Source organism: Littorina saxatilis, linkage group LG3 (assembly GCF_037325665.1).
Source record: "Littorina saxatilis isolate snail1 linkage group LG3, US_GU_Lsax_2.0, whole genome shotgun sequence".
NCBI lineage: Eukaryota > Metazoa > Mollusca > Gastropoda > Littorinimorpha > Littorinidae > Littorina > Littorina saxatilis.
In genome coordinates, this window is record NC_090247.1 from 56,672,263 (window position 1) to 56,697,049 (window position 24,787).

The window sequence follows — 24,787 nt, forward strand, 5'->3', positions numbered from 1 at the left end:
CTGGTCCTTTAAGTTTTCCTCAGGCCGGTTATCAGGTATGGGATTGAGACATCTTCATTTGTACTGAAACCTCCTTTTTACATTTAGTCAAGTTATGACTAAATGTTTTAACATCGAGGGGGGAATCGAGACGAGGGTCGTGGTGTATGTGTGTGTGTATGTGTGTGTGTGTGTGTGTGTGTGTGTGTGTGTGTGCGTGTAGAGCGATTCAGACCAAACTACTAGACCGATCTTTATGAAATTTGACATGAAAGTTCCTGGGAATGATATTCCCATACGTGTTTTTCATTGTTTTGATAAATGTCTTTGATGACGTCATATCCGGCTTTTCGTGAAAGTTGGGGCGGCACTGTCACGCCCTCATTTTTCAACCAAATTGGTTGAAATTTTGGTCAAGTATTGTTCGACGAAGCCCGGACTTCGGTATGGCATTTTTAGCGTGGTGGCTTAAAAATTAATTAATGACTTTGGTCATTAAAAATCTGAAAATTGTAAAAAAAATATTTCTTTTATAAAACGATCCAAATTTACGTTCATCTTATTCTCCATCATTTGCTAATTCCAAAAACATATAAATATGTTATATTCGGATTAAAAACAAGCTCTGAAAATTAAATATATAAAAATTATTATCAAAATTAAATTTTCCAAATCAATTTAAAAACACTTTCATCTTATTCCTTGTTGGTTCCTGATTCCAAAAACATATAGATATGATATGTTTGGATTAAAAACACGCTCAGAAAGTTAAAACGAAGAGAGGTACAGAAAAGCGTGCTATCCTTCCCCGCGCAACTACTACCCCGCTCTTCTTGTCAATTTCACTGCCTATGCCGTGAGCGGTGGACTGACGATGCTACGAGTATACGGTCTTGCTGCGTTGCATTGCGTTCAGTTTCATTCTGTGAGTTCGACAGCTACTTGACTAAATGTTGTATTTTCGCCTTACGCGACTTGTTTGTACTGGTTTTTGACGAACAAAAACACTTTGCTGGGGAGTTAAAGTTTATAGAAATGATAAATTTACGTACAAATCTTATGTCTGGGTAAACTTATCGATAGGGTACCTTCACAAATAAGTATGTGACAATTTTTTTAGAAATGCTGAAAAGGCTAAGAAACCTGTAACTTGTAACTTTCACTGATGAAGTAACATAAAGCAAGGTCATGAATATTTCACATGGTACGAAAAGAAGATATATTATACGCGCCCCAGACTTTTCCATTTTCTGCCTGTTACGGGCCCAAGTCTTCTTCCCCTGTTACGGGCCCCCTTGTATTGAAACTTTTCTCTAACCTCCATTTTCATGCATTTTATTGCTTTATCTTAAACTAAATGTGCTCGTTTTACGAGACAGTAGTGGGAGGTTTGCATTTTAGTCAAGTAACTCAGGTTTGTTCTTTCTTTTTATATTTAGTCAAGTTTTGACTAAATATTTTAACATCGAGGGGGAATCGAAACGAGGGTCGTGGTGTATGTGCGTGCGTGTGTGTGTGTGTGTGTGTAGAGCGATTCAGACTAAACTACTGGACCGATCTTTATGAAATTTGACATGAGAGTTCCTGGGTATGAAATCCCCGAACGTTTTTTTCATTTTTTTGATAAATGTCTTTGATGACGTCATATCCGGCTTTTCGTCAAAGTTGAGGCGGCACTGTCACGCCCTCATTTTTCAACCAAATTGGTTGAAATTTTGGTCAAGTAATCTTCGACGAAGCCCGGACTTTGGTATTGCATTTCAGCTTGGTGGCTTAAACATTAATTAATGACTTTGGTCATTAAAAATCGGAAAATTGTAAAAAAAAAATAAAAATTTATAAAACGATCCAAATTTACGTTTATCTTATTCTCCATCATTTGCTGATTCCAAAAACATATAAATATGTTATATTCGGATTAAAAACAAGCTCTGAAAATTAAATATATAAAAATTATTATCAAAATTAAATTGTCCAAATCAATTTAAAAACACTTTCATCTTATTCCTTGTCGGTTCCTGATTCCAAAAACATATAGATATGATATGTTTGGATTAAAAACACGCTCAGAAAGTTAAAACAAAGAGAGGTACAGAAAAGCGTGCTATCCTTCTTAGCGCAACTACTACCCCGCTCTTCTTGTCAATTTCACTGCCTTTGCCATGAGCGGTGGACTGACGATGCTACGAGTATACGGTCTTGCTGAAAAATGGCATTGCGTTCAGTTTCATTCTGTGAGTTCGACAGCTACTTGACTAAATATTGTATTTTCGCCTTACGCGACTTGTTTACAGTTTAACACAGTCATATATTTCAGATGCTGCTATTGGTACTCTGATCTTGAGCTCTTTGAAGATGTCATTACCCCGCTGTTAATGCCCATGGTGACAACGAACCTACAATACGGGTTCTCACACTAAATTCACAGACTGGGCAAAGATCGTACGTACAGACAGATTTTAATGGGATCCCATCAATTCTTCAAAAGCAAAGGTATTATCGGGAAAGAAAACACAAAAAATGTGAAATCGTGTTTGATGCACAAAAATAAAATGTCCAACAATTTCAAGTGAAGAAGTAGGAGTGTGTGTGTGTGTGTGTGTGTGTGTGTGTGTGTGTGTGTGTGTGTGTGTGTGTGTGTGTGTGTGTGTGTGTGTGTGTGTGCGAGAGGTGGTACAAATTAAAGAAGATCTTGGTCAGAGCAAATGAATTGTTCTACATTGCCAATAAAATCATTTTTTAATCAGCAGCCTAGTTGCACATTGGAAAAAGAGAAACAGACATTTCTACAAAACAAAACAAAATAATACACACAAAACGCTCGTAAGGCTCCAATTAAAAACGAAAATCGTTGCTTAATCAGCATCTTATAAGTTGCACATTGGAAGTGTAGAAACAATCTTTTCTACAGAATGAACAAAATAGAACGCTCGATCGTAAGGCTCTTATCAAAACAAAAATTTCGTAAATTTAAGTGTAGTGCATGGCCCACAACGAGTAAACGTAGACATCTACTCAAAACATTTTCTGATGCCTGATGACAACGAATTAGCTCGCGAAAACACCTCTCACAGCTGTAGCGAGTTTTCCCCGTGGGCCTTTTTTCATGGTCAAGCATGTACTTTCTTTTTGCAAATGTCCACAAGAAGGCCAGGGTCACTTATGCGTTTCCATGGTTTCTTTGTGACATACATGCCTCGACAATTTCAATGACCTGCTACTGGCGTATGCTTTTCAACATGCGTTGCACTTGTGTGGCTTAAGCTGATTCCCAGGACCGTAACACGACACACAAACATTTTTCATTTTACCCCCACTTTCATTTTGATTAGAAACATAAAATCAACTCTGTTAGATTTGTGTGATTTCTTCTTTGTTTCCGTAAGTATATTTTTTTAAATTTTCGCCCACAAAACAAGATCTATCTCGGTTTAAGTTATACTACCAAGTGGCAGAGGCATTTAGTAGTTAGATGTCAACTTTGAAGAAATGCCCGAGATAATCCAATTTAAGTGAGCATACCCACACGCCACGTACATGTCCTGGGTACAAAATCGGGCGTAACAACCGTCTGGATACGTTTATTGAGCGTAACGTGTCTCCACCGTGAAGCTGTCTGCAGGCGACTATGGCATCACTGACCCCAAAGCCGTCATTCCACACCGTGCCCCACCGTCCGTTGATCATCACCTCCAGCCGTCCCTCGGACCAGTCGCCGCCACCCACCAGCCGGACTGAAGACACTGTTTGACAGAAAGAAAATTTAACAATAGTACCCTGCAAGATCTAAAAGAAACAATTAAAAATCGCGTGAAGCGGTATAAAATTATTTGGTCAATCTGTCGACCTGAAAGTGATTCAACACTGAAAACCAATAATTACCGAGACTATGCCGAAGACCGAGACGGGTTGCGCTTTTGAAAAGGTTAACACGCACGCACACACACACACACACACACACACACACACACACACACCACACGCACGCGCACACACACACACACACACACACACACACACACACACACACACACACACACACACCTAACTTGATTTCAACATCGAAAACTGTATTACACAAGGATTTTTAGCAACAGGTCCACTTGGGCCTGTCTTACAGCTAAACCTTGCTACAAAACACAAATAAAGCGAAAAGCGAGAATTGAAAACTTCAAGCAAACAAACAAACAAACAAGCAACAACAATTAAACAAAACACAACAACAAAGAAACTAACTAACAAACCAACAATCAAACCAACAATCAAATCCAATAAACAAACAACAAATCTGAAGTAAAATAAAATCTCCAAGTACGTTTAGCAAGGTGAACAGAGACTGAACCATAAAACAACTGATTCCCAGCACTAGTTTTTTTTCCAGATAACCAAGAGCTAGCAGCACACCTAACAAGCTGTTGTCCCAAAGAGCAATCTTAATTTCAATCCTGTGTTATTGACGCTGCGATTGATGCGCCGCCGGGGTTGTCAGTTTGCAACTGTGTGCACTTCCCCCCTGGGAGCGTTTAGTTTTTTCGTCGATAAGGTAAAGTCCGGATGTGATACTAGCTAGATTTAGAGAGGCGAACAAAGCCCACCAGTTTCATTGCGCCTCCTCCATTTCTCTTGCCCGCTCGGATGCGCGCGCACAACGAAACTCTACAGTGCGTGTTGTAAATTTCGCGGTTTGGACCCCAGCAGAGAAATTCGGTTCGCAGAAGAAGCGCTGACAACACATGTGCGATTAATTTGCAACTCGAAGGTCTATTCATAAAATGTATAACTGTTCAAAGTGAGACAGTTCACAAATTAAGGTCTGCCCTATAAATATAAGTATTCTATTGATATTAGGGATGAATTAGAACTCTAAAGTCGTGAAGCGGCAATCGGTTCCTGGCCGCCATCTTTGATTTTCCCCAGCCCAATCTAGGCAAATGCATGCTACAGAAATCCAGTGAAAGATTGACTTAAGCGTCCACTCCAGACCTTAAAGTTGGAAGATATGAACAGTTAAAATAACAATCAGGTAACCTATAATCCAATAAATTAAAGATTTCCATACAGAAATAAGCAAAACATAATCACAAAGTCGACGAAAGCAGATTGGTAGAATCACCCAAATCAACGAAAGTCGTTTGTGGTTTTGGTGTGAACTTCGTTTCGCCGCCAAGCGGAAATGACGTGTACGCAACATTTGTGATGTAGCACTTCCTTATATCTTTCTTTCTTTATTTGGTGTTTAACGTCGTTTTCCACCACGAAGGTTATATCGCGACGGGGAGAGGGGGGGAGATGGGATAGAGCTACTTGCCAATTGTTTCTTGTTCACAAAAGCACTAATCAAAAATTTGCTCCAGGGGCTTGCAACGTAGTACAATATATTACCTTACTGGGAGAATGCAAGTTTCCAGTACAAAGGACTTAACATTTCTTACATACTGCTTGACTAAAATCTTTACAAAAATTGACTATATTCTATACAAAAAACACTTAACAAGGGTAAAGGGAGAAACAGAATCCGTTAGTCGCCTCTTACGACATGCTGGGGAGCATCGGGTAAATTTTTCCCCCTAACCCGCGGGGGGTACTTCCTTATATGGCACGAAACGAATGTGGTTGGTTGAAAAAACGCTGTTCTAAATAAGCCTATTATCTCAAAAGTTGATACGCAGTTGAAGGGCTTGGATCGTTTCAGTTTCAGTCATTGAGAGAGACTAACTACATGGAGTTTGTATGTATTCGAGAAGCTACTTACTAGTAGTAGTGGTTGTAATACTATTAACTTGAACTGAAGAACACAAGAAGGACGTATACAAACGAAAGCCTCTGAAAAATAGTAACACGGTTCATCAGGTTTTTGTCTTTCGGTATGAAAAAATGAAAACCATTAAAAGTAAGTGGTATATTTTCTTTCATTTGTACTTATGTTTCGACTCGGGTTGTTTTCGAAGTTTACAGTTAGTCACGTTTTGACTTTAATGTTATTCCTGGGAATCGAGACGAGGGTGATAGTGTATCTTCTTCTTCTTCTTCTTCTGCGTTCGTGGGCTGAAACTCCCACGGACACTCGTGGTTTTTTTTTTTTGCACGAGTGGAATTTTACGTGTATGACCGTTTTTTACCACGCCATTTAGGCAGCCATACGCCGTTTTCGGAAGCATGCTGGGTATTTTCGTGTTTCTATAACCCACCGAACTCTGACATGGATTACAGGATCTTTTTCGTGCGCACTTGGTCTTGTGCTTGCGTGTACACACGGGGGTGTTCGGACACCGAGGAGAGTCTGCACACAAAGTTGACTCTGAGAAATAAATCTCTCGCCGAACGTGGGGACGAACTCACACTGACAGCGGCCAACTGGATACAAATCCAGCGCGCTACCGACTGAGCTACATCCCCGCCCCATAGTGTATCAATTTTCATGAAACTTTTCACATGAGTTCTTCCAGGAGAAGTTCGCCCAAACAAGTTTTTTTTTAAAAATTCTCGATAAATTCCTTTGATGATGTCATATCCGGCTTTTTAAGAAAGTTGAAGCGGCTTTGTAGCGATGGCATTTTTAAATCAAATTGATTAAAATTTAACTCAACCATTCTTTGACTCATTCTAGACTATGAGTTTGCGTTTTTAAGCTTCGAAATTAATTTATTGATTTGTACATTGAAATTCTATAAATTCCAATTAAAATTGATATTTTGACCCCCCAAAATTGCACACATTGATTGCTATATATGTACATTTATCAATTCCTGATTCAACAAGACATAAAGATATGACATGTTTACTATGAAAATATGCTCACAATTATGTCGTTGTTTTCGGCCGTAGCAAACTAGGTCCTATGCTCGCATGCTTCGCGGTGGCCTGCGCGACCCGTCTTAGTATTCGGGTATCGGCTAGCCAAGCCTTAGTCTCGTTGGCGACTGATTCCGGGTTTTCAGTTCGGGCAAACAGATTGACTATAATTATCGTTGTGAGCGTTTATTTATTGTCAATATCTTATTTTTTGTTTGTTTGTCGGAAAAGTTCTGTTTGAACTTTGCAAAAGTGTGTCAGATAGCCAAGTGAATTCAATCAATCAAGCAATCAATATGAGGCTTATATATCGTGCGTATTCCGTGGGTACAGTTCTAAGCGCATGGATTTTGTATTTATTTTTATTTTTATTTTTTATTTCATGCAATTTATATCGCGCACATATTCAAGGCGCAGGGATTTATTTATGCCGTGTGAGATGGATTTTTTTTTTTACACAATACATCACGCATTCACATCGGCCAGCAGATCGCAGCCATTTCGGCGCATATCCTACTTTTCACGGCCTATTATTCCAAGTCACACGGGTATTTTGGTGACATTTTTTATCTATGCCTATACAATTTTGCCAGGAAAGACCCTTTTGTCAATCGTGGGATCTTTAACGTGCACACCCTAATGTAGTGTACACGAAGGGACCTCGGTTTTTTGTCTCGACTAGCACTTGAACCCACCACCTAGGTTCTAAGGGGGGAGAAAATTGCTAACGCCCTGACCCAGGGTCGAACTCGCAACCTCTCGCTTCCGAGCGCAAGTGCGTTACCACTCGGCCACCCAGTCCCAGACAAATTGAATGTTTTGAATGCACAGAAAATTTGAATGCAGTGACTCGGGCGTGAACATTATTGTTTGGGTTCCAAAATATCAGTCGAGAGTGAGACATTTTCAAAGAATTTATTTCGTGCAGTCAGAACGCATTTACCATCAGACAAATCGTAAGCCTTGTTTTGACGCTAGATCTAACTTTTATAATCTAAATGATAAATTGACAGCTTGTTACACAAACATTCGTACTCATAAAAGAATTCTTTTTTTACTGAAGACAAGATCAGTACAATTCAAAGTTTTGAAAGTTTGAAAAAAGGAAGCCAGGAAGCAGGTCACGCAAGGTCGTGTTTGGCCAAGCAGACGATTTTTCTGCATAGCCCTTGCTTCTTTGAAGCCAACCGCCGCCGATAAGTTCGTGTGACTCGCAGTCGTTCGTGGCATTTTAGATTCAGAGGTACACAATAACGTGCTATTGAAGCGAGTCGCATTGAAATCACAAACTGACGACTAAATTGTGAATAAAAGGAAAATGGATCACACGGGTTCACGATGGCTCAGGGGTTAGACAAACCACAAAAACTGGTGTGTGGTTTACGCAAGCTAAATAGCCATTCAAACGAACTGTGACATTTAATGCTATTAAATGATGTTGCAAGTGTGTTCCATCAGGTTAGAACTGCTTTTTTCGGGAGAAGATTTAAATCGTTCTGTAAACCATTTGAGGCAGACTGGGGCTTTAAGTAAAATCGAGAGAACAATTTCTGAGTTTTTGAAACAAATGGTTTTGTTGAGTTATTGATGTATTTACAAGTTTTACTACCACACCTCTCATATGGGGTTTTCTTTAAGTGATTACAAGCACACATTGTCAGTTTCTTGCTTCGAAAATTACATGAAATGCAGTGGATGAATCGCATATGAAACAAGAAGTCTTTCTTTAATGTTATATTTCGAACAAACCTTTGAGTTTTGTAGCCTGGGTCCCCGCTTAGGGACATCGCCCCTGGGCCTAACTTTGCCTCCTGCGTGAGCATCGCCCCTCCTTTGCGTTTTTTAAAATTTTTTTTTAATATCCACTTGTTTTCATGCATGATAACAAACAGACACGTCATAAGTCATAAGTCAGGTAAGTTCACTTATATACAACAACAAGATATACAACTACACAACAAAGCAACCTTCAAAGAGGAAGGTAACATTAATCTTAAAATATGCCGAACTGAAAGGACGCACCAGTAAATTAAACACGCACCAATTTCAAATCAAAAGCTAAACAGTAAATGACTCATAAACTAGTGTCGATGACCTGCTTATACCAGGAAATATATCGCAAACTGACACACGCACACACACACACACACGCACACACGCACACACAAATACACACACACACACGCACGCACGCACACACACACACACGCACGCACGCACGCACACACACACACGCACGCACGCACACACACACACGCACGCACACACACACACACACACATACACACGCACACACACATACACAGAGAGACAGACACACACACACACACACACACACACACACACACACACACTAAGTGGAAGTAGATTATTCCCTTTTTAGGGCGAGAGCCAGAATGTTCGAATGTTTCCGACTCCAAGCAGGAACAGTCATAACTTTCTTGGTAATATAATTGTTATTCTTTCCGAATGAAGATGTCACGTGACTGTAAAGTCAACAAAACAAAGACAAAAAACAAGTCGCGTAAGGCGAAAATACAATATTTAGTCAAGTAGCTGCCATTTTTCAGCAAGACCGTATACTCGTAGCATCGTCAGTCCACCGCTCATGGCAAAGGCAGTGAAATTGACAAGAAGAGCGGGGTAGTAGTTGCGCTAAGAAGGAGAGCACGCTTTTCTGTACCTCTCTTTGTTTTAACTTTCTGAGCGTGTTTTTAATCCAAACATATCATATCTATATGTTTTTGGAATCAGGAACCGACAAGGAATAAGATGAAAGTGTTTTTAAATTGATTTGGACAATTTAATTTTGATAATAATTTTTATATATTTAATTTTCAGAGCTTGTTTTTAATCCAAATATAACATATTTATATGTTTTTGGAATCAGCAAATGATGGAGAATAAGATAAACGTAAATTTGGATCGTTTTATAAATTTTTATTTTTTTTTACAATTTTCCGATTTTTAATGACCAAAGTCATTAATTAATTTTTAAGCCACCAAGCTGAAATGCAATACCGAACCCCGGGCTTCGTCGAAGATTACTTGACCAAAATTTCAACCAATTTGGTTGAAAAATGAGGGCGTGACAGTGCCGCCTCAACTTTCACGAAAAGCCGGATATGACGTCATCAAAGACATTTATCAAAAAAATGAAAAAAACGTTCGGGGATTTCATACCCAGGAACTCTCATGTCAAATTTCATAAAGATCGGTCCAGTAGTTTAGTCTGAATCGCTCTACACACACACACACACACACACACACACACACACGCACAGACAGACACACATACACCACGACCCTCGTTTCGATTCCCCCTCGATGTTAAAATATTTAGTCAAAACTTGACTAAATATAACAAGTCGCGTAAGGCGAAAATACAATATTTAGTCAAGTAGCTGCCATTTTTCAGCAAGACCGTATACTCGTAGCATCGTCAGTCCACCGCTCATGGCAAAGGCAGTGAAATTGACAAGAAGAGCGGGGTAGTAGTTGCGCTAAGAAGGATAGCACGCTTTTCTGTACCTCTCTTTGTTTTAACTTTCTGAGCGTGTTTTTAATCCAAACATATCATATCTATATGTTTGTGGAATCAGGAACCGACAAGGAATAAGATGAAAGTGTTTTTAAATTGATTTGGACAATTTAATTTTGATAATAATTTTTATATATTTAATTTTCAGAGCTTGTTTTCAATCCAAATATAACATATTTATATGTTTTTGGAATCAGCAAATGATGGAGAATAAGATAAACGTAAATTTGGATCGTTTTATAAATTTTTATTTTTTTTTACAATTTTCCGATTTTTAATGACCAAAGTCATTAATTAATTTTTAAGCCACCAAGCTGAAATGCAATACCGAACCCCGGGCTTCGTCGAAGATTACTTGACCAAAATTTCAACCAATTTGGTTGAAAAATGAGGGCGTGACAGTGCCGCCTCAACTTTCACGAAAAGCCGGATATGACGTCATCAAAGACATTTATCAAAAAAATGAAAAAAACGTTCGGGGATTTCATACCCAGGAACTCTCATGTCAAATTTCATAAAGATCGGTCCAGTAGTTTAGTCTGAATCGCTCTACACACACACACAGACAGACACACACACACACACACACACACATACACCACGACCCTCGTCTCGATTCCCCCCTCTACGTTAAAATATTTAGTCAAAACTTGACTAAATATAACAAACACAAAACAAACAAACTTCTGGATACGCATCCTTTCCATCCACTTTATGTGTTTCATGTGCAGTTAAAAAGCCCATTAACAAAGCATCACAAACTCAAATCATAATGCAAATAACATACACTGAATATAAACAAAACTTGACTAAATATAAAAAGACGAAAGAGTTGAGCAGTGGAAACAGGCAAAAGCAAAAACCATCATTTTTATACCACTACAAATTAAAGGCAATGATTGCGCTAGTATTTGTTTAAACCGGTACGCAAACTTTTAGGATGCAAACAGTCCAGAAAAAAACGGTAGGCTGGTCATTAGAACCAGTAAGAGTCCAACTCAGAGTACTGTTTTTTGGATTTTTCTAAAAATCAACCGGTAGGTCATACCGGCAGCCAATTTTGTTCCGCTATTTTCTTGCTTCAACCGGTAAAATACCGGTAATTACTGGTAAAGGCCAATACTGAAAGGACAGGAAGTAGTACAAGTAACAGTCCTGGATCAATGTCTATATTATCATACTCAGACATTAGCTTATTAAGTAACTCTCACGTTTGTTCATTTTGTGTTGCAGGGCTTTTTGTGGCTCTGTGCGTGGCCAGTATTGTGTTCTCCGTGTATGTGATTCAGCACACAACGCTTCTTTCAACAGCAGCATCAGCGCGCTCATCGTCATCGTCGGAAAGATCCCCATTGTCTGCGTTGTCTTCAATATTTCCTGTAACTTCTCCGTCGTTGTCGTCGGAGAATTCATCCTCAAAATCACCAACACAATCTTCCAACAGCTTCACAGGAGTTCTCTGCGTCTACTTCACTGGTCGACTTGGCAACGAACTGTTCGAGTACGCGAGCACTTTAGGCTTGGCCTTGACACTCAAGAGATTACCCGTCTTCTTAGGAAGCCACTACTTACCCTTCGCACTGACGAGCTTTAATCAAACCTCAGCAAGTTTTTCCAGGTTTAAAAACCGCTGCAAGCTCTCTGCCCGTGCCTCTGAAGTATCTTGCTGCAAGTTTAAAGAAAAGCTAACCCGCTTGAATTCGAGCCAGGATTTTACCATAGGATTATACCTACAATCTTACAGATACTTCCAAGACCACGAAGCAGTGATCCGCCAAGCTTTGACCTTCACTGATGAGATTCGGAGTGAGTCTTCAAAGGTGGTCCAGGAACTGAGACAGAATCACAGCACCTCCCCTCTGATAGGCGTGCACGTGCGTCGCGGAGACATGGCCAGCGAGCGCAAAAGAAAATACGGCTACCCCCAGGTGTCACCAGACTACCTCAACAGATCCATGGCGTTTTTCCGCAGCCGCTACCCTGACTGTGTCTTCGTGGTTGGCAGTGACAGTCCGGAGTGGTGCAAGGAAAACATTCTTAGCGGTCACCACGTGCATTTCCTGACAGCACATTCCCCGGCCGTGGACATGCATGTTCTGTCTTCTTTAGACCATACTGTAATCACGTTCGGAACTTTTTCTTGGTGGATTGGGTTTTTTAACGCTGGCACGACTGTCTACATGAAGGATTTCATTGTCAACGGGACTCGGCTTGGGGGTTCATTTAATCCCGATGGTAGGGACTACATCTACCCGGGTTGGATACCTTTATGACTTCCTCGTGGCGATCACCTGAACATTCTCTTGATGGGTAGGATTCCTCATGCAGGCACTAATGTCGAGATGAAGGCTTTCACTACACGGGGCTCTTTTTTATTCGGAGGTTAGGTACTATAATTATACTTACCGTGATTGGATATAATATATGTGTGACTACCACTCTGTAATATTATTCATGAGGTGAGATCGAGATGACCACAACGGCTGCATGTCCACACACAAAAAACAAAGAAGACGAAGCGCTGTCTTAATTTGCAACAACAAAAACAATAACTATTATAAAAAACATAACCATCAACAACAACAACAACAACAACAACAATAACAACAATAACAACAACAACAACAACTGCAGTCAACAACATTCTTTTCTTCAAGAATGCTGTTTCTCTCATACATGTGTATCATGCAAATGCCACGTACGGGTTTTTTGTTTTGTTTTGCCCTTGGTCGAACAAACACGTTGCGGTAAACTACGTGTGCAGAGCACTTTGTAATATTGCAAGAAAAAGTTACTAGACTAATTTCGCCGTGTGGTCAATAATTACCAAGGTACTCGTCGGCCTCATTACTTACTACACACGAGCCAAACGTGAGAACATAGCGTGACTTTTCAACGTGTTCTTGTTTTCTTTCGCTCTGTGATCAAACCAGACATGTGAATTGCCAATGAGTCCTTAAAACATTTCCTGTTGAGATTTTTCGCTGGAGCAGAGTTGTACCATGGCTGTTGTGCTGTACAGGTTTCTTCTTCTGAAAACATCCCGATTCAGCTCGTACGTCTTGGTTCAGCTCGTACACATGAAGCTGTTTCAGTTCGTACAAATAGCGATTTAGTTCGTAAACTTTGTCTGAAATTGGGATAAATAGACCCCTACTAAACGTAATTTGTATTTCAATCGTCGTCAGACAGCACAAAATACGCAAACGAGTGATATTAGACCGTTGTAAACGGTAGCATGCATTACATTTGATAAAACAGTTTGGTTTCCGTGCGTACTGATTTTGAAATAACGTGATCGAGTGCTTTCGTACCACTTACATAAAAAAAAATAACGTTCAGACGCTTTTGAGTAATGTGTTTGGTAACAGATCTCTTTTCGTGTTTTGAACATCACAGGTAGAGTTGTGTACTTTTGCTGGTTTTGTAACACTGTATCTTAGGTTGTTGAAATACCAGGCATGTATTAATTTGCTCATATCATGCCATGTACCATAACTAGTCGCGAGCAGAAATTGAGAATTTGGGCACATTGACGCATGTTTTGCTTGACAGTGCAAACAGAATAATTGTCTTATAGGCCCTACCAGTTCCCCCTTTTTAAATTGGTTACATATGGCCCTTCAGATTTGAAATGTGGACGAGGCAGTTATCAGCGCAAATGAACTCAAAATCAGTGTCAGCGTGTCTTTTTCGACATGCTCATCTAAGCTGTAGAAAACAAATATTGCACCCATTTTTGTACCCCGACTAAAACCTTCCTTCCCATGTCATATTATTCAAACGTTGCATAACATTAAAGGCACTCAACATGGCTATCTAGCACACTTTTCGAATCAAATATGTTTTACACGTGTCAAGTGAGCGCCGCCCAAATAACGGTACCCAGAAAATCGGCCTGACAAAAACGTAAGGGCTAATTAAAAATATCGACAAAAATTCATAATAGGCACAACATGAGGAGAAATTTAAATCAAGTAAGCTTATTGGTCCAGAACAGGTTGTTATATTTTGTTATCTTGTCTGTCTTGTGTATGCCATTTCTGCTGATGCAGGTTGTCGCGGATCCCGTTGATCAAAAATGCTGACTCCCTTACACTGATCGGTCCGCCTCATGTATGTCTTCTTCAGAAAATCTAGTCATCGTGACACACAGCCTGACCGTTACTGTCACTGTCCTTCACCGCCTGAAATTCGCTGTCAACCACAGCATGAAATGCACTGTCATGCAAACACAGCATGAAGTGTACTGTCAACCCCAGCCTAACGTTCACTGTATTGCGGGTTGTTCACCAATGTTGTCTTCCCAACACTGATCCGTCCACCCTCAGCAGAGTCTCTGTAACGAATCCCTTTTCCTCCCTTGGAGACTATACTCACGTCACTTCTTTAGGTCATATTCCTAATTACGTTTTATCAGAAGTAGCGTCATTTCCTATGCAAGAGAACAAAAACCACGTGGACAGAGAAGCCTGGATGCGACACGAGGTGTCGATCGCACGAGTGGTTTAAAAACGAGATCTGTTTTTGTGTGTTAATTTAAGGGGTACCTTGACAAAAAGCTTTGTGTTTCAGCAGTGGCCGAGTGGATCTTATGTCTACATACGAGACGTACTTCGGGGGAAATGTCGTATCGTTATGGGCATTCGTTCAGATGGTATGCAATCTTCAGGCAAATGCTTTTAAACGACATCATATAGGCTTGTGGACTTACATTAAAACAATGCACGACTTGTATACAGATATATGATTGATGCAAATAATTGCCAAACTTTCATTTCCGTATGACCACCAGTGTACATTTGCTAGTCCTGTCATGCGTAATCGCAGCGTGTTTTTTCACCGAAGTCGATAGAAAACAGTGTGAACGTTCAATTTTTACATTTAGGCAAGTTTTCACTAAATGTTTTAACATAGACGGGGAATCGAGACGAGGGTCGAGGTGTGTCTGTGTGTGTGTGTGTGTGTGTGTGCGTGTGTGTGTGTGTGTGTGTGTGTATTCAGAGAAAACTACTGGACCTATCTTCATGAAACTTGACATGAGAGTTCCTGAGAATGATATTCCACGCCTTGTTCCCCCTTTTTTTCGATAAATGTCTTTGATGACGTCATATTTGGCTTTATGTGAAAGATGAGGCGGCACTGTCACTCGCATTTTTCGAATTAATTGATTGACATTTTTGTCAAGCCATGTTAAACGAAGCCAGGACTATGGGATTGCATTTCAGCTTGGAAGCTTAAACATTAATCAATGAGTTTGGTCATTTAAAATCTGGAAATTGTAATTACAATTAGATTTGTAGTGGTCGACCCAAATGTCACCTTATTCTTTATCATTTTCTAATTCCAAAAACATATAGATATGTTATGTTTGGAGTAAAAACAAGCTAAAAAAATTAAAAAGAATATAGAGAAAAGCTGCGCTTTGATGGCTTGTAAATTTCAGTGCGTGTTCAATGTGAAAAGCGTTAGTGATTTCCTTGCCGCGGGGGATTGACGAAGCTACATTGCCTTGGTGAAAAATGTAGTGCGTTCAGTTTCATTCTGTGAGTTCGACAGATTGACTAAATGTAGTTATTTCGCCTTCGTGACATATAATTGTTTCTCATGTGTTCACATGACTAGCTTATTTCCACCAGTGCCCATACTGAAATGAAACAGTACTTGTAACAATTACTTGTCTGTACACATACGAAGTCATGATTTTGTTTGTGTAAGTCCACAAACCTGTGACAGGTTTAAAAACATTCTCCGGACGATTGCGTAGCATTGCACCATATCTCCCCTATATTGTGTTATATGGGTTTTGCTGTGCTGGTACGTATTATTGCACAGTTTCGGCTTTTGTAACAATACCCTCAAACCGAGCATACACCTTCCCCCGGCGTGCAGGCATTAATAAAGATGTTATGCGATGTTCCGGAAAATGATTTAAAACCCCTGTGTGTGGATTAACATACAAAATCATGGCTTCGCATGTGTACAAATGACAAATGATTGTTACAAGTACGTTGTTTACGCCTGGGTACCTTTAATTGAGCGGCAGTAACGTGATACCTGTAAACGAAATCTTCAATCTGAAAGGTGATCCAGATATTCAAGTGAACGGCCTTAACTGGCATAGAAAGTTTGAATAAAATGACACGGGAATAATACTTAGCATTTAAGCTGGGTGCGATATTTGTTGCAATAATCTTTTGCCGAAGTTTAGACGCACACGGCACAATTATGGTTATTAATTAAATCAAAGTGAGCGAATGCGCTTTAAAGCGCTGCCTCTCTCGGGTGTTGGAATCAAAAAGTAGTCAAGAAGCGCCCCCTTGTGGGAAGACAGGAGCGCCATCTATGACGAGGCACCTAGTAACGTTCATCAGTTCCACAAGCATGGGAAGTAGCTCAGTGCAAACCATCACAAAGAGTGCTCTTTCTGTGCCTATTCTATGACTTTTAATGAAGCTTTTAAAACACTTCCGTTTTTTAAAAGTGAAGGCAGTCCTCCTCCGCGGTAGCATTACAGTGTTCTAGATGATCGGACGTGTAGCAAAGACCTGTACGCATACGTGTAGATATTGCGTCACCCATGTCTCACTTTTTTCTCTAATGTTCCAAATGCATACCTTGTTTTGCCACCACCAAGACTGCAGATCTTGGCAAACGCGTGACGTAAAAACTAGCTTTGATGACGTTACCCGTACAAGTTCCCGTACACGTCCTAAAAAGTCCTACATCTAGATCTTGCTATTATTTGTAACGCAGTCTTTAAGCTGTGTTTCCATATTGCGACGCGACGGCGGCACGATGGTTGTGGCGAGGTGGCGGCAGCGTCATAACCGATCGCAACTGTAGTAACAAAGAACGCGTGTTTCCATATGTGCGACGCGACGGCGGCGCGGCGACGACGTACCGCGCGACGGTTTGGCGTCAAGATTTTGTTCGCTCGAAGGAGCGAAAAAAATTGCTGCCGCCCGATATTCGCGTCCAAAGTGGGCGTGGTCTAAGTCCTTCGAAACATTCGAGGAACCTCCACAACCAGGTTTATAGTCTATTTTGACTTTTTTTCCCGTCAGAAACATGTATTCCCTGAGCTGAACATAGTCCAGCAAGAATTTCTTCAAAGGTTGTCAAAGGCACCGTGTTCGTTCCGCTTTTTGAGCATTTTGTTGAAACAAAAGAGTGTTTTTCTTACATTTCTCGTCTTTTCAATTTTCTAACCAACAGAAGTAGCTTCAAATAAAGTTTCTCTTAACTACGATATGGTTGTGTGAGTTTTTGACCGATTTATAAGAAGAAGTCAAGCCAGAAAGAACAAAAATCCGCCTGCCGCGCCGCTTTTAATGGAAACACTCACAGCGAAATTCGCTAGCGGCATCGCGTGTTTGTCGCCATCGTGCCGCCGCCGCGTCGCTATTTGGAAACATAGCTTTATGGTATAAATAAAATCGTTCTGAGGGCCTTTTTTCTTTGGCATTTTCTCTGTAAATTGTTCGTGTTCAGGAAGAGAACAGCATAATAAACACACTGGTCATGTTGTTAACACCTGCATGTTGCGCAACGCTTTCGGGACCCTAAAGGCACAGCATTCCCCTTAAAAACGATTGTAGGGGAGATTGCTCTGTCGGTAGAAGCGCTGGTTTTACAACCGGTTGTCGCTATCGGCGCGTTTTTATTTCAACATCCACATTCGTTTAAAAAAAATGTTTTAATGACAAGTTTCCGATTTTTAATGACCAAATTCATTAATCATTTTTTAAGCCACCAAGCTGGAATGCAATACCAAAGTCCGGCCTTCGTCGAAGATTGCTTTGCCAAAATGTCAATCAATTTGATTGAAAAATGAGTGTGTGACAGTGCCGCCTCAACTTTTACAAAAAGCCGGATATGACATCATCAAAGGTATTTATCAAAAAAAAAAACGCGTCAGGGAATATCATTCCCAGGAACTCTCATGTCAAATTTCATAAAGATCGGTCCAGTAGTTTAGTCTGAATCGCTCTACACACACACACACACACACACACACACACACACACACACACACACACACACACACACACACACACACACACACACACACATACACCACGACCCTCGTCTTGATTTCCCCTCTATGTTAAAACGTTTAGTCAAAACTTGACTAAATGTAAAAACGCAGCTATCTTTGCCTAAAACGAATACATTCAAAAGCCACAATTCATGAACACAATCAGATGTTTTCTCTGTTCACAGGCAACGGGCAACTACTAGCATCGTCCAGCCACTTTTCGTTTAATTACCAAAGAAACAATGAATATGGTAATAATATATGTAGCAATGTTGTGTCTTTCTTTCATCACAAGATCAACTTGACCATTTTAATTGGTGGAAAATTCGGTTTCAGAATCTATGGGAGAGCAATGTTTTTTGTTAATTTTTTGTACAGTGGACACGCCGCTTGGATATGTTGCTCCCCCCCCCCCCCACTCCTACCCCCCCCCCCACCCCCCTCCTAAACCAACGTTATAATGTTCAAAAACTGAATTTTCAACCAAACATGAAGAAAATACATGACACACGAACATAACGATGACAAAAAAATAGGGTTTCATAATAATAATAATAATAATAATTGTCAGTAAGTACTGGTGTCACATGACTGATGTGAACCAATTGATTGGCTAATGGCGATGCGCTAAAACTGTTAGCGCACTCTTGGAGTGCGTTAACTTTTCCACAGAGCATATTCTTCCGCCCTTTGCCGTTAGCGAGACTGTGCTCTCATCCTCAGAATTAATTAATGACATGTAGCTTATATTGTCCACAATACCAAATGACCATAAATTCCCTGCTTCTCAATTAAAGCAGAAGTGGGTTTTTTTTCTGACAGATTGCATGTGCCTGTGCCACAGTGCCACTGATCTAAAAATAGAAGCCGCTGTGTTTCATCTCATTTTCGCCGACTTGCATAGATTCTTCTCATATGCCGTACGTGTTGGTGGCATGTAGCTTATCATCCACATTACCAAATGATGAGTTAGTATACAATTCCCAGCGGCTAACAGAAAACACAGCACTTGGAAGACTGACTCGATCGACTCTGTCATACGTAGCAGACTACACTGAAATACGACTGCATCAGTTCAGTAAATGAATGGTTTCCGAATTATAATTTCAAGGCAACAACAAAATCGGAATCGAAAACGTGTAGGGTTCAGAACGTTCTTACCATATATAAGACTTATTACCAGCCTGCCCCATGCGTGCAGACTCAGTGCAGACTGCAGTGGTTCGATTGCCCTAGCCTAGCAGACGACATAAACCCCGCACAGCAAATTAACATGTTGGGCAAATGTGAACGAAAAAACGATGGGGATATAATACGTGTAGGGTTCAGAGCATTCTTACCGTTCATATTTAGTATCAGACTCCCCGATGTGTGAAGATACAACACGAGAAATATGCCACATTTATTTTGAAAATGTGCTAACCGTCGAGTCCTTCGGGGGGTAGTCAATTCAAGGGGAGTCACTCCGCACAGCCAATCCGTCGAAGATTGACTGGAGGTTTCGAATCGCAAATAACGAAGAGCACAGTCTTTTCTCCGAGTTCAAATTAGGTCTCTCTGAAAGATCATCACTGTTCAGCTTAAACGCCACACTGGAATTTACCAACAGAAATTAAAATGCGTGTGACGAAAGCACGACACACTTGAGACACCCCACACAAAAGTAGATCTAACACGACCTGACCACACAGTTATGCCTATTCAAATGCGAGTAGCAAAATGTGCGTTTGGATTCTTCTTTTTTCTATGGCGGTACTGACAATATCGTTTTTGAAACAATCCCAGTGCACGGATTTATAGAGAAATTCTCGAAAATAATGATTTCAATAATGATTTTTCTCGATTTGCTCTGTAAATCCCTTAGTGCACTGGGATGTCTCAATAACTTAAATAATAATAATAATAATAATGATAATACGAGAATTTATAACGCACACATATCTCACCACAAGGTGGCTCATGTGTAAGCATATCTATCATTTCCGGTTGTTTTTAAAGACAGCAGAGCGTTGTAGAGACAGGTCACAGCCAGATGATCTGTTAATAATATAATGTGTTTTAAGCTTTCCACAGGCCGGTTATCAGGTATGGGATTGAGACATCTTCATTTGTACTGAAATAACGTGTAGTAAGCAAAGCAGCTATTTGTACCTCCTTTTTTGTGCTGGTTTTTGACGAACAAAAACACTGTGCTGGGGAGTTGATATTTATAGAAATGTTAAATTTACGTACAAATCTTATGTCTGGGTAAACTTACCTTCACAAATATGTATGTGACAATTTTTTAGAAATGCTGAATGAAAAGGCTAAGAAACCTGTAACTTGTAACCTGTAACTTGTAACTTGTAACTTTCACTGATGAAGTAACATAAAGCAAGGTCATGAATATTTCACATGGTATGAATAGAAGATATATATGCGCCCCAGACTTTTCCATTTTCTCTCTGTTACGGGCCCAAGTCTTCTTCCCCTGTTACGGGCCCCCTTGTATTGAAACTTTTCTCTAACCTCCATTTTCATGCATTTTATTGCTTTATCTTAAACTAAATGTGCTCTTTTTACGAGACAGTAGTGGGAGGTTTGCATTTTAGTCAAGTAACTCAGGCTTGTTCTTTCTTTGTTACAGTTTAACACAGTCATATATTTCAGATGCTACTATTGGTACTCTGATCTTGAGCTCTTTGAAGATGTCATTACCCCCGCTGTTAATGCCCATGGTGACAACGAACCTACAATACGGGTTCTCACACTAAATTCACAAACTGGGCAAAGATCGTACGTACAGACAGATTTTAAAGGGATCCCATCAATTCTTCAAAAGCAAAGGTAAAACTATTATCGGGAAAGAAAACACAAAAAATTTGAAATCTTGTTTGATGCAAAAAAAATAAAATGTCCGACAATTTCAAGTGAAGAAGTAGGAGTGTGTGTGTGTGTGTGTGTGTGTGTGTGTGTGTGTGTGTGTGTGTGTGTGTGTGTGTGTGTGTGTGTATGTGTTTGTGTGTATGTGTGTGTATGCATGTGTGTGTGTGTGTATGTGTGTGTGTGTGTGTGTATGTGTGTGTGTGTGTGTGTGTGTGTGTGTGTGTGTGTGTGTGTGTGTGTGTGTGTGTGTGTGTGTGAAGTGGTACAAATTAAAGGAGATCTTGGTCAGAGCAAATGAATTGTTCTACATTGCCAATGAAATCATTTCTCAATCAGCAGCCTAGTTGCACATTGGAAAAATAGACACAGACATTTCTACAAAACAAAACAAAATAATACACACAAAACGCTCGTAAGGCTCCAATTAAAAACGAAAATCATTGCTTAATCAGCATCTTAGTTGCACATTGGAAGTGTAGATACAATCTTTTCTACAGAATGAACAAAATAGAACGCTCGATCGTAAGGCTCTTATCAAAATAAAAATTTCGTAAATTTAAGTGTAGTGGCCCACAACGAGTAAACGTAGACATCTACTCAAAACAAACCGAAAATTCCATCTCCCGACGCTACTGTATTTTGTTAGCATAGCATATAAGTATTTTGCCTACTCTATGATTCAATTTGTGGCTGTTATTTTCTGTGTGTGATAATTATTGTTATGTATATGTTGGCTAGTGCTCCGCGTTTTAATTGGACTAATTGCTTTCGTTTGAAATAAAGAAAACATAGTGAAATGAAATGAGAACTCATGGTGCTGTCGAGTACATACGGAACGGGTGACAGTCGATGCCGACGTCTTCGCTATGTCCACAGTTGTGGTTTGTCACAAAGGAGCACTGGCTGAGACTGGTTTCAGTGCCAACACAGTTGACATCGTCCATCAGGATGCTTCCCGTCCATTGACCGTAAGCCGCAGTACCTCTCACCAATGGTTGAAGGCTAGCAAGAAAAACATCCATTCTTAAAGGCACATGCAGTTCTGACGAAGTTAACTATCCAAATCGCCAACTCAGATCTGGCCAGATTTTTATATGGGGTAATAACCCCCTCCCCCCCCCCCCCCTCATCTCACTTATACATACACACACGGTGCGCGCGCGCCCGCGTACAAACACGCACACTTGGGCACATTCCAAAATTCAACAGCGTGGGTGCTTTCTGTACTGAGTGGGAATGTTTGTGTGAAATAAATGAACTAATATCATTTAAGAAACTAAATCATCGAAACATGTCTGCTTTGCACAGAGAGCACTCAGGCTGTTGATTTTTTTTTATTTGTGTCCAAGTACAGCGATGATCTTATCCCCTGTAATAAAAAAAATCCTGGTCATATCTGAGATGGTGAGTCAAATCGTTTACACGGGAAGAAACGTGCCTTAACGACCATCGAGATACAATGGGAAGCGTAGTAGAGAGGATTTCTTACTGTGTACAAAAAAAAAGCATTACAAAAAAAAAGAAAAAAAAGATGGGCGCTTTACAGAAAGGCAAGGCACCATGCACCCACGCACTGCATTTGCAATGCCGACCCACTCACTTCAAAATTTAATTGTCAAAGTTCTGACTATACAAGTGAAATTGCGTCACTTAATTTACGTGTAATATATCTTTAAGTCATTTCCTTTCTCGCTTGTGTCTTCCGAACGAGCTTCTGGACAATATGTCAGATAAGTTTCATTTTCTGTATTATAAGTGTCCACTTAAAACACCGCTGGGTCAAAGATCAGTGACTGTATCAAATTGGTTTTTTTTTCTCACAATTAAACGTTCCTATAACGTACCTTACTTGGTGTCAGTATGGTCTAAGGGAAATAACCAATGTCTTGCTAGTGAGATTGCTAATGGGATTGCTTCCCTTCATCTCTTTCTCTCTTTCTCTATCATGGCCGCTTGCTAATAAACCCATACCATCGAACACGTGACTTGTGAGTTCGATACTTGGGTTTAAAAAAAATCTTTTCCAGAAGGACGACAGTCTACGCCGACATCTTCAGAATGCCCGCAGTTGTGTTCAGGCGTGAACGAGCACTGGCTCAGACTACTTTCTGATCCGCGACAGCTGAACTTCGTCCATAAGGATGCTTCCTGGCCCAACACCGTAGGATGCGCCACCTCTCACCAGGGGTTGAACGCTAAAAGAAAAAGCATTAAATGTCTGTAGTTAACCTCCTGGAAGTGACGTCATCTACTGAAAGAGGAGCGACTGTTTGAGATTCACTCAGTGGGACGGTGAATTAACCTTACACGGGGATGAATTGGGTTATTGCCAAGAAAAAGGGAACTTACTGTTCTGAAATGCATCGTAAAAGTACAGTAAGTCATCGTTCAACACAGCCGAAATACACAGTCCTTTTATAATCATCGTTTCATCTTTGCAATATACATTCCTGTTAAGGTCAATACATTATACTTGATCACTTTCATCAAGATAATTACTTTACCCTGCATCTTTAAGAAAACATGAACAACCTCTTACTGTTTCGGATATTCTTAAAGCAATGTAAAGACACATATTTCAAAGCAGGCAAGGAAAACAAATTGGCGCGGACAATAGCGGGAGAAAGACGAGGACGGTGCTATAAAAAAAAATGAAATAAAGAGCATGATGATTTAACCTGAATAACCTAGCATGCGACAGACAACTCTGGCATCGTTGACATCAAAGTTGTCATCACACACTGTGCCCCACTGTCCGTTCATTAGCACCTCCAGTCGGCCCCCGCTTGTTCTTCTACCGTCCACCAGACGGACTCTTGAAACTGTATCAACATGCAGATATAGAGATAGATAAAGAACAACAACAAATAAAGCAAGGCAGGTAAGTGTGTGGCTTGTTTAATTAATTGCAGACAAAACGAAACTTTCATCATGCATTAGAACTTAGACATGTTGGTCTTTAATTAAGAGAGGACAAACAATATGCACATTTGACAAATGATAATTGAACTGGGATCAATTTGCTTTGGGTGTTAGGGGAAGGGCTCCTAATATGGACCACCTTTTTATTATAGCTAATAATCAGCTTGTTTTATCAAGTATAATATTTTGCATGGTGGTTTTTCTTTGTCTAGGGTACCCTCAAGTTGAATTCCAGCTAGCAAGTTGTGCTAGAAACTCAGTAAAAATTAAACAAAGAAAAAGTTGCTAGTGGTCCATATTAGGAGCATGGGCTCCTAATATGAACCTGTAAGGCTCCTAATATGGACCACTTTCAAATACTCCACAAACATTCAAAATAACACGCTACAACCAAGTATGTCACTTTAAAGTTTATTCAAACGTAAACCTGAACAATTTCATTCAGTTCAACAAGAAGAAGAATCAAAATACAACATAACAGTCACGAAGAACAGAAACGAAGCGGATTCATCAAAATTGACAGGGAGAGATCGCCTCATAGTGCAGTGAAATTCATATTTATTTTACGACAAAAGAATCAATAGTTCGTATGTGTGAAGTAGAAACAACAACAACTTTAAACCTCATCTCTAATGTCGAAATTGTGT

At 40.1% G+C, this 24,787-nt stretch overlaps 2 protein-coding genes across 2 annotated transcripts; one reads left to right on the forward strand and one right to left on the reverse strand.

Annotated features, from left to right (window-relative positions):
- Positions 1-1,956: 1,956 nt before the first annotated feature.
- LOC138961249 (neurotrypsin-like) lies at positions 1,957-24,219 on the reverse strand. The gene is made up of 3 exons (XM_070332851.1): positions 23,897-24,219; positions 22,051-22,260; positions 1,957-3,722 (listed from the first exon to the last, which is right to left on the reverse strand). The coding sequence occupies exons 1-3, from the start codon at positions 23,979-23,981 to the stop codon at positions 3,448-3,450; spliced, it is 570 nt and encodes a 189-aa protein (XP_070188952.1). The 5' UTR covers positions 23,982-24,219; the 3' UTR covers positions 1,957-3,447.
- LOC138962736 (galactoside alpha-(1,2)-fucosyltransferase 1-like) lies at positions 5,643-13,647 on the forward strand. Its single transcript, XM_070334675.1, has 2 exons — positions 5,643-5,869; positions 11,546-13,647. The coding sequence occupies exons 1-2, from the start codon at positions 5,854-5,856 to the stop codon at positions 12,583-12,585; spliced, it is 1,056 nt and encodes a 351-aa protein (XP_070190776.1). The 5' UTR covers positions 5,643-5,853; the 3' UTR covers positions 12,586-13,647.
- Positions 24,220-24,787: the final 568 nt, after the last annotated feature.

Excerpts from the sequence above, each read along its gene's own strand:
- LOC138961249 (XM_070332851.1), bottom strand. The coding sequence starts at position 23,981 with ATGAACGGACAGTGGGGCACAGTGTGTGATGACAACTTTGATGTCAAC. Across the intron at positions 22,261-23,896 it reads TCGCATGCTAGGTTATTCAG|AACTGCATGTGCCTTTAAGA; the intron begins GTTAAATCATCA and ends TAACTTCGTCAG. Across the intron at positions 3,723-22,050 it reads CATCGACTGTCACCCGTTCC|TGTCTTCAGTCCGGCTGGTG; the intron begins GTATGTACTCGA and ends TCTGTCAAACAG.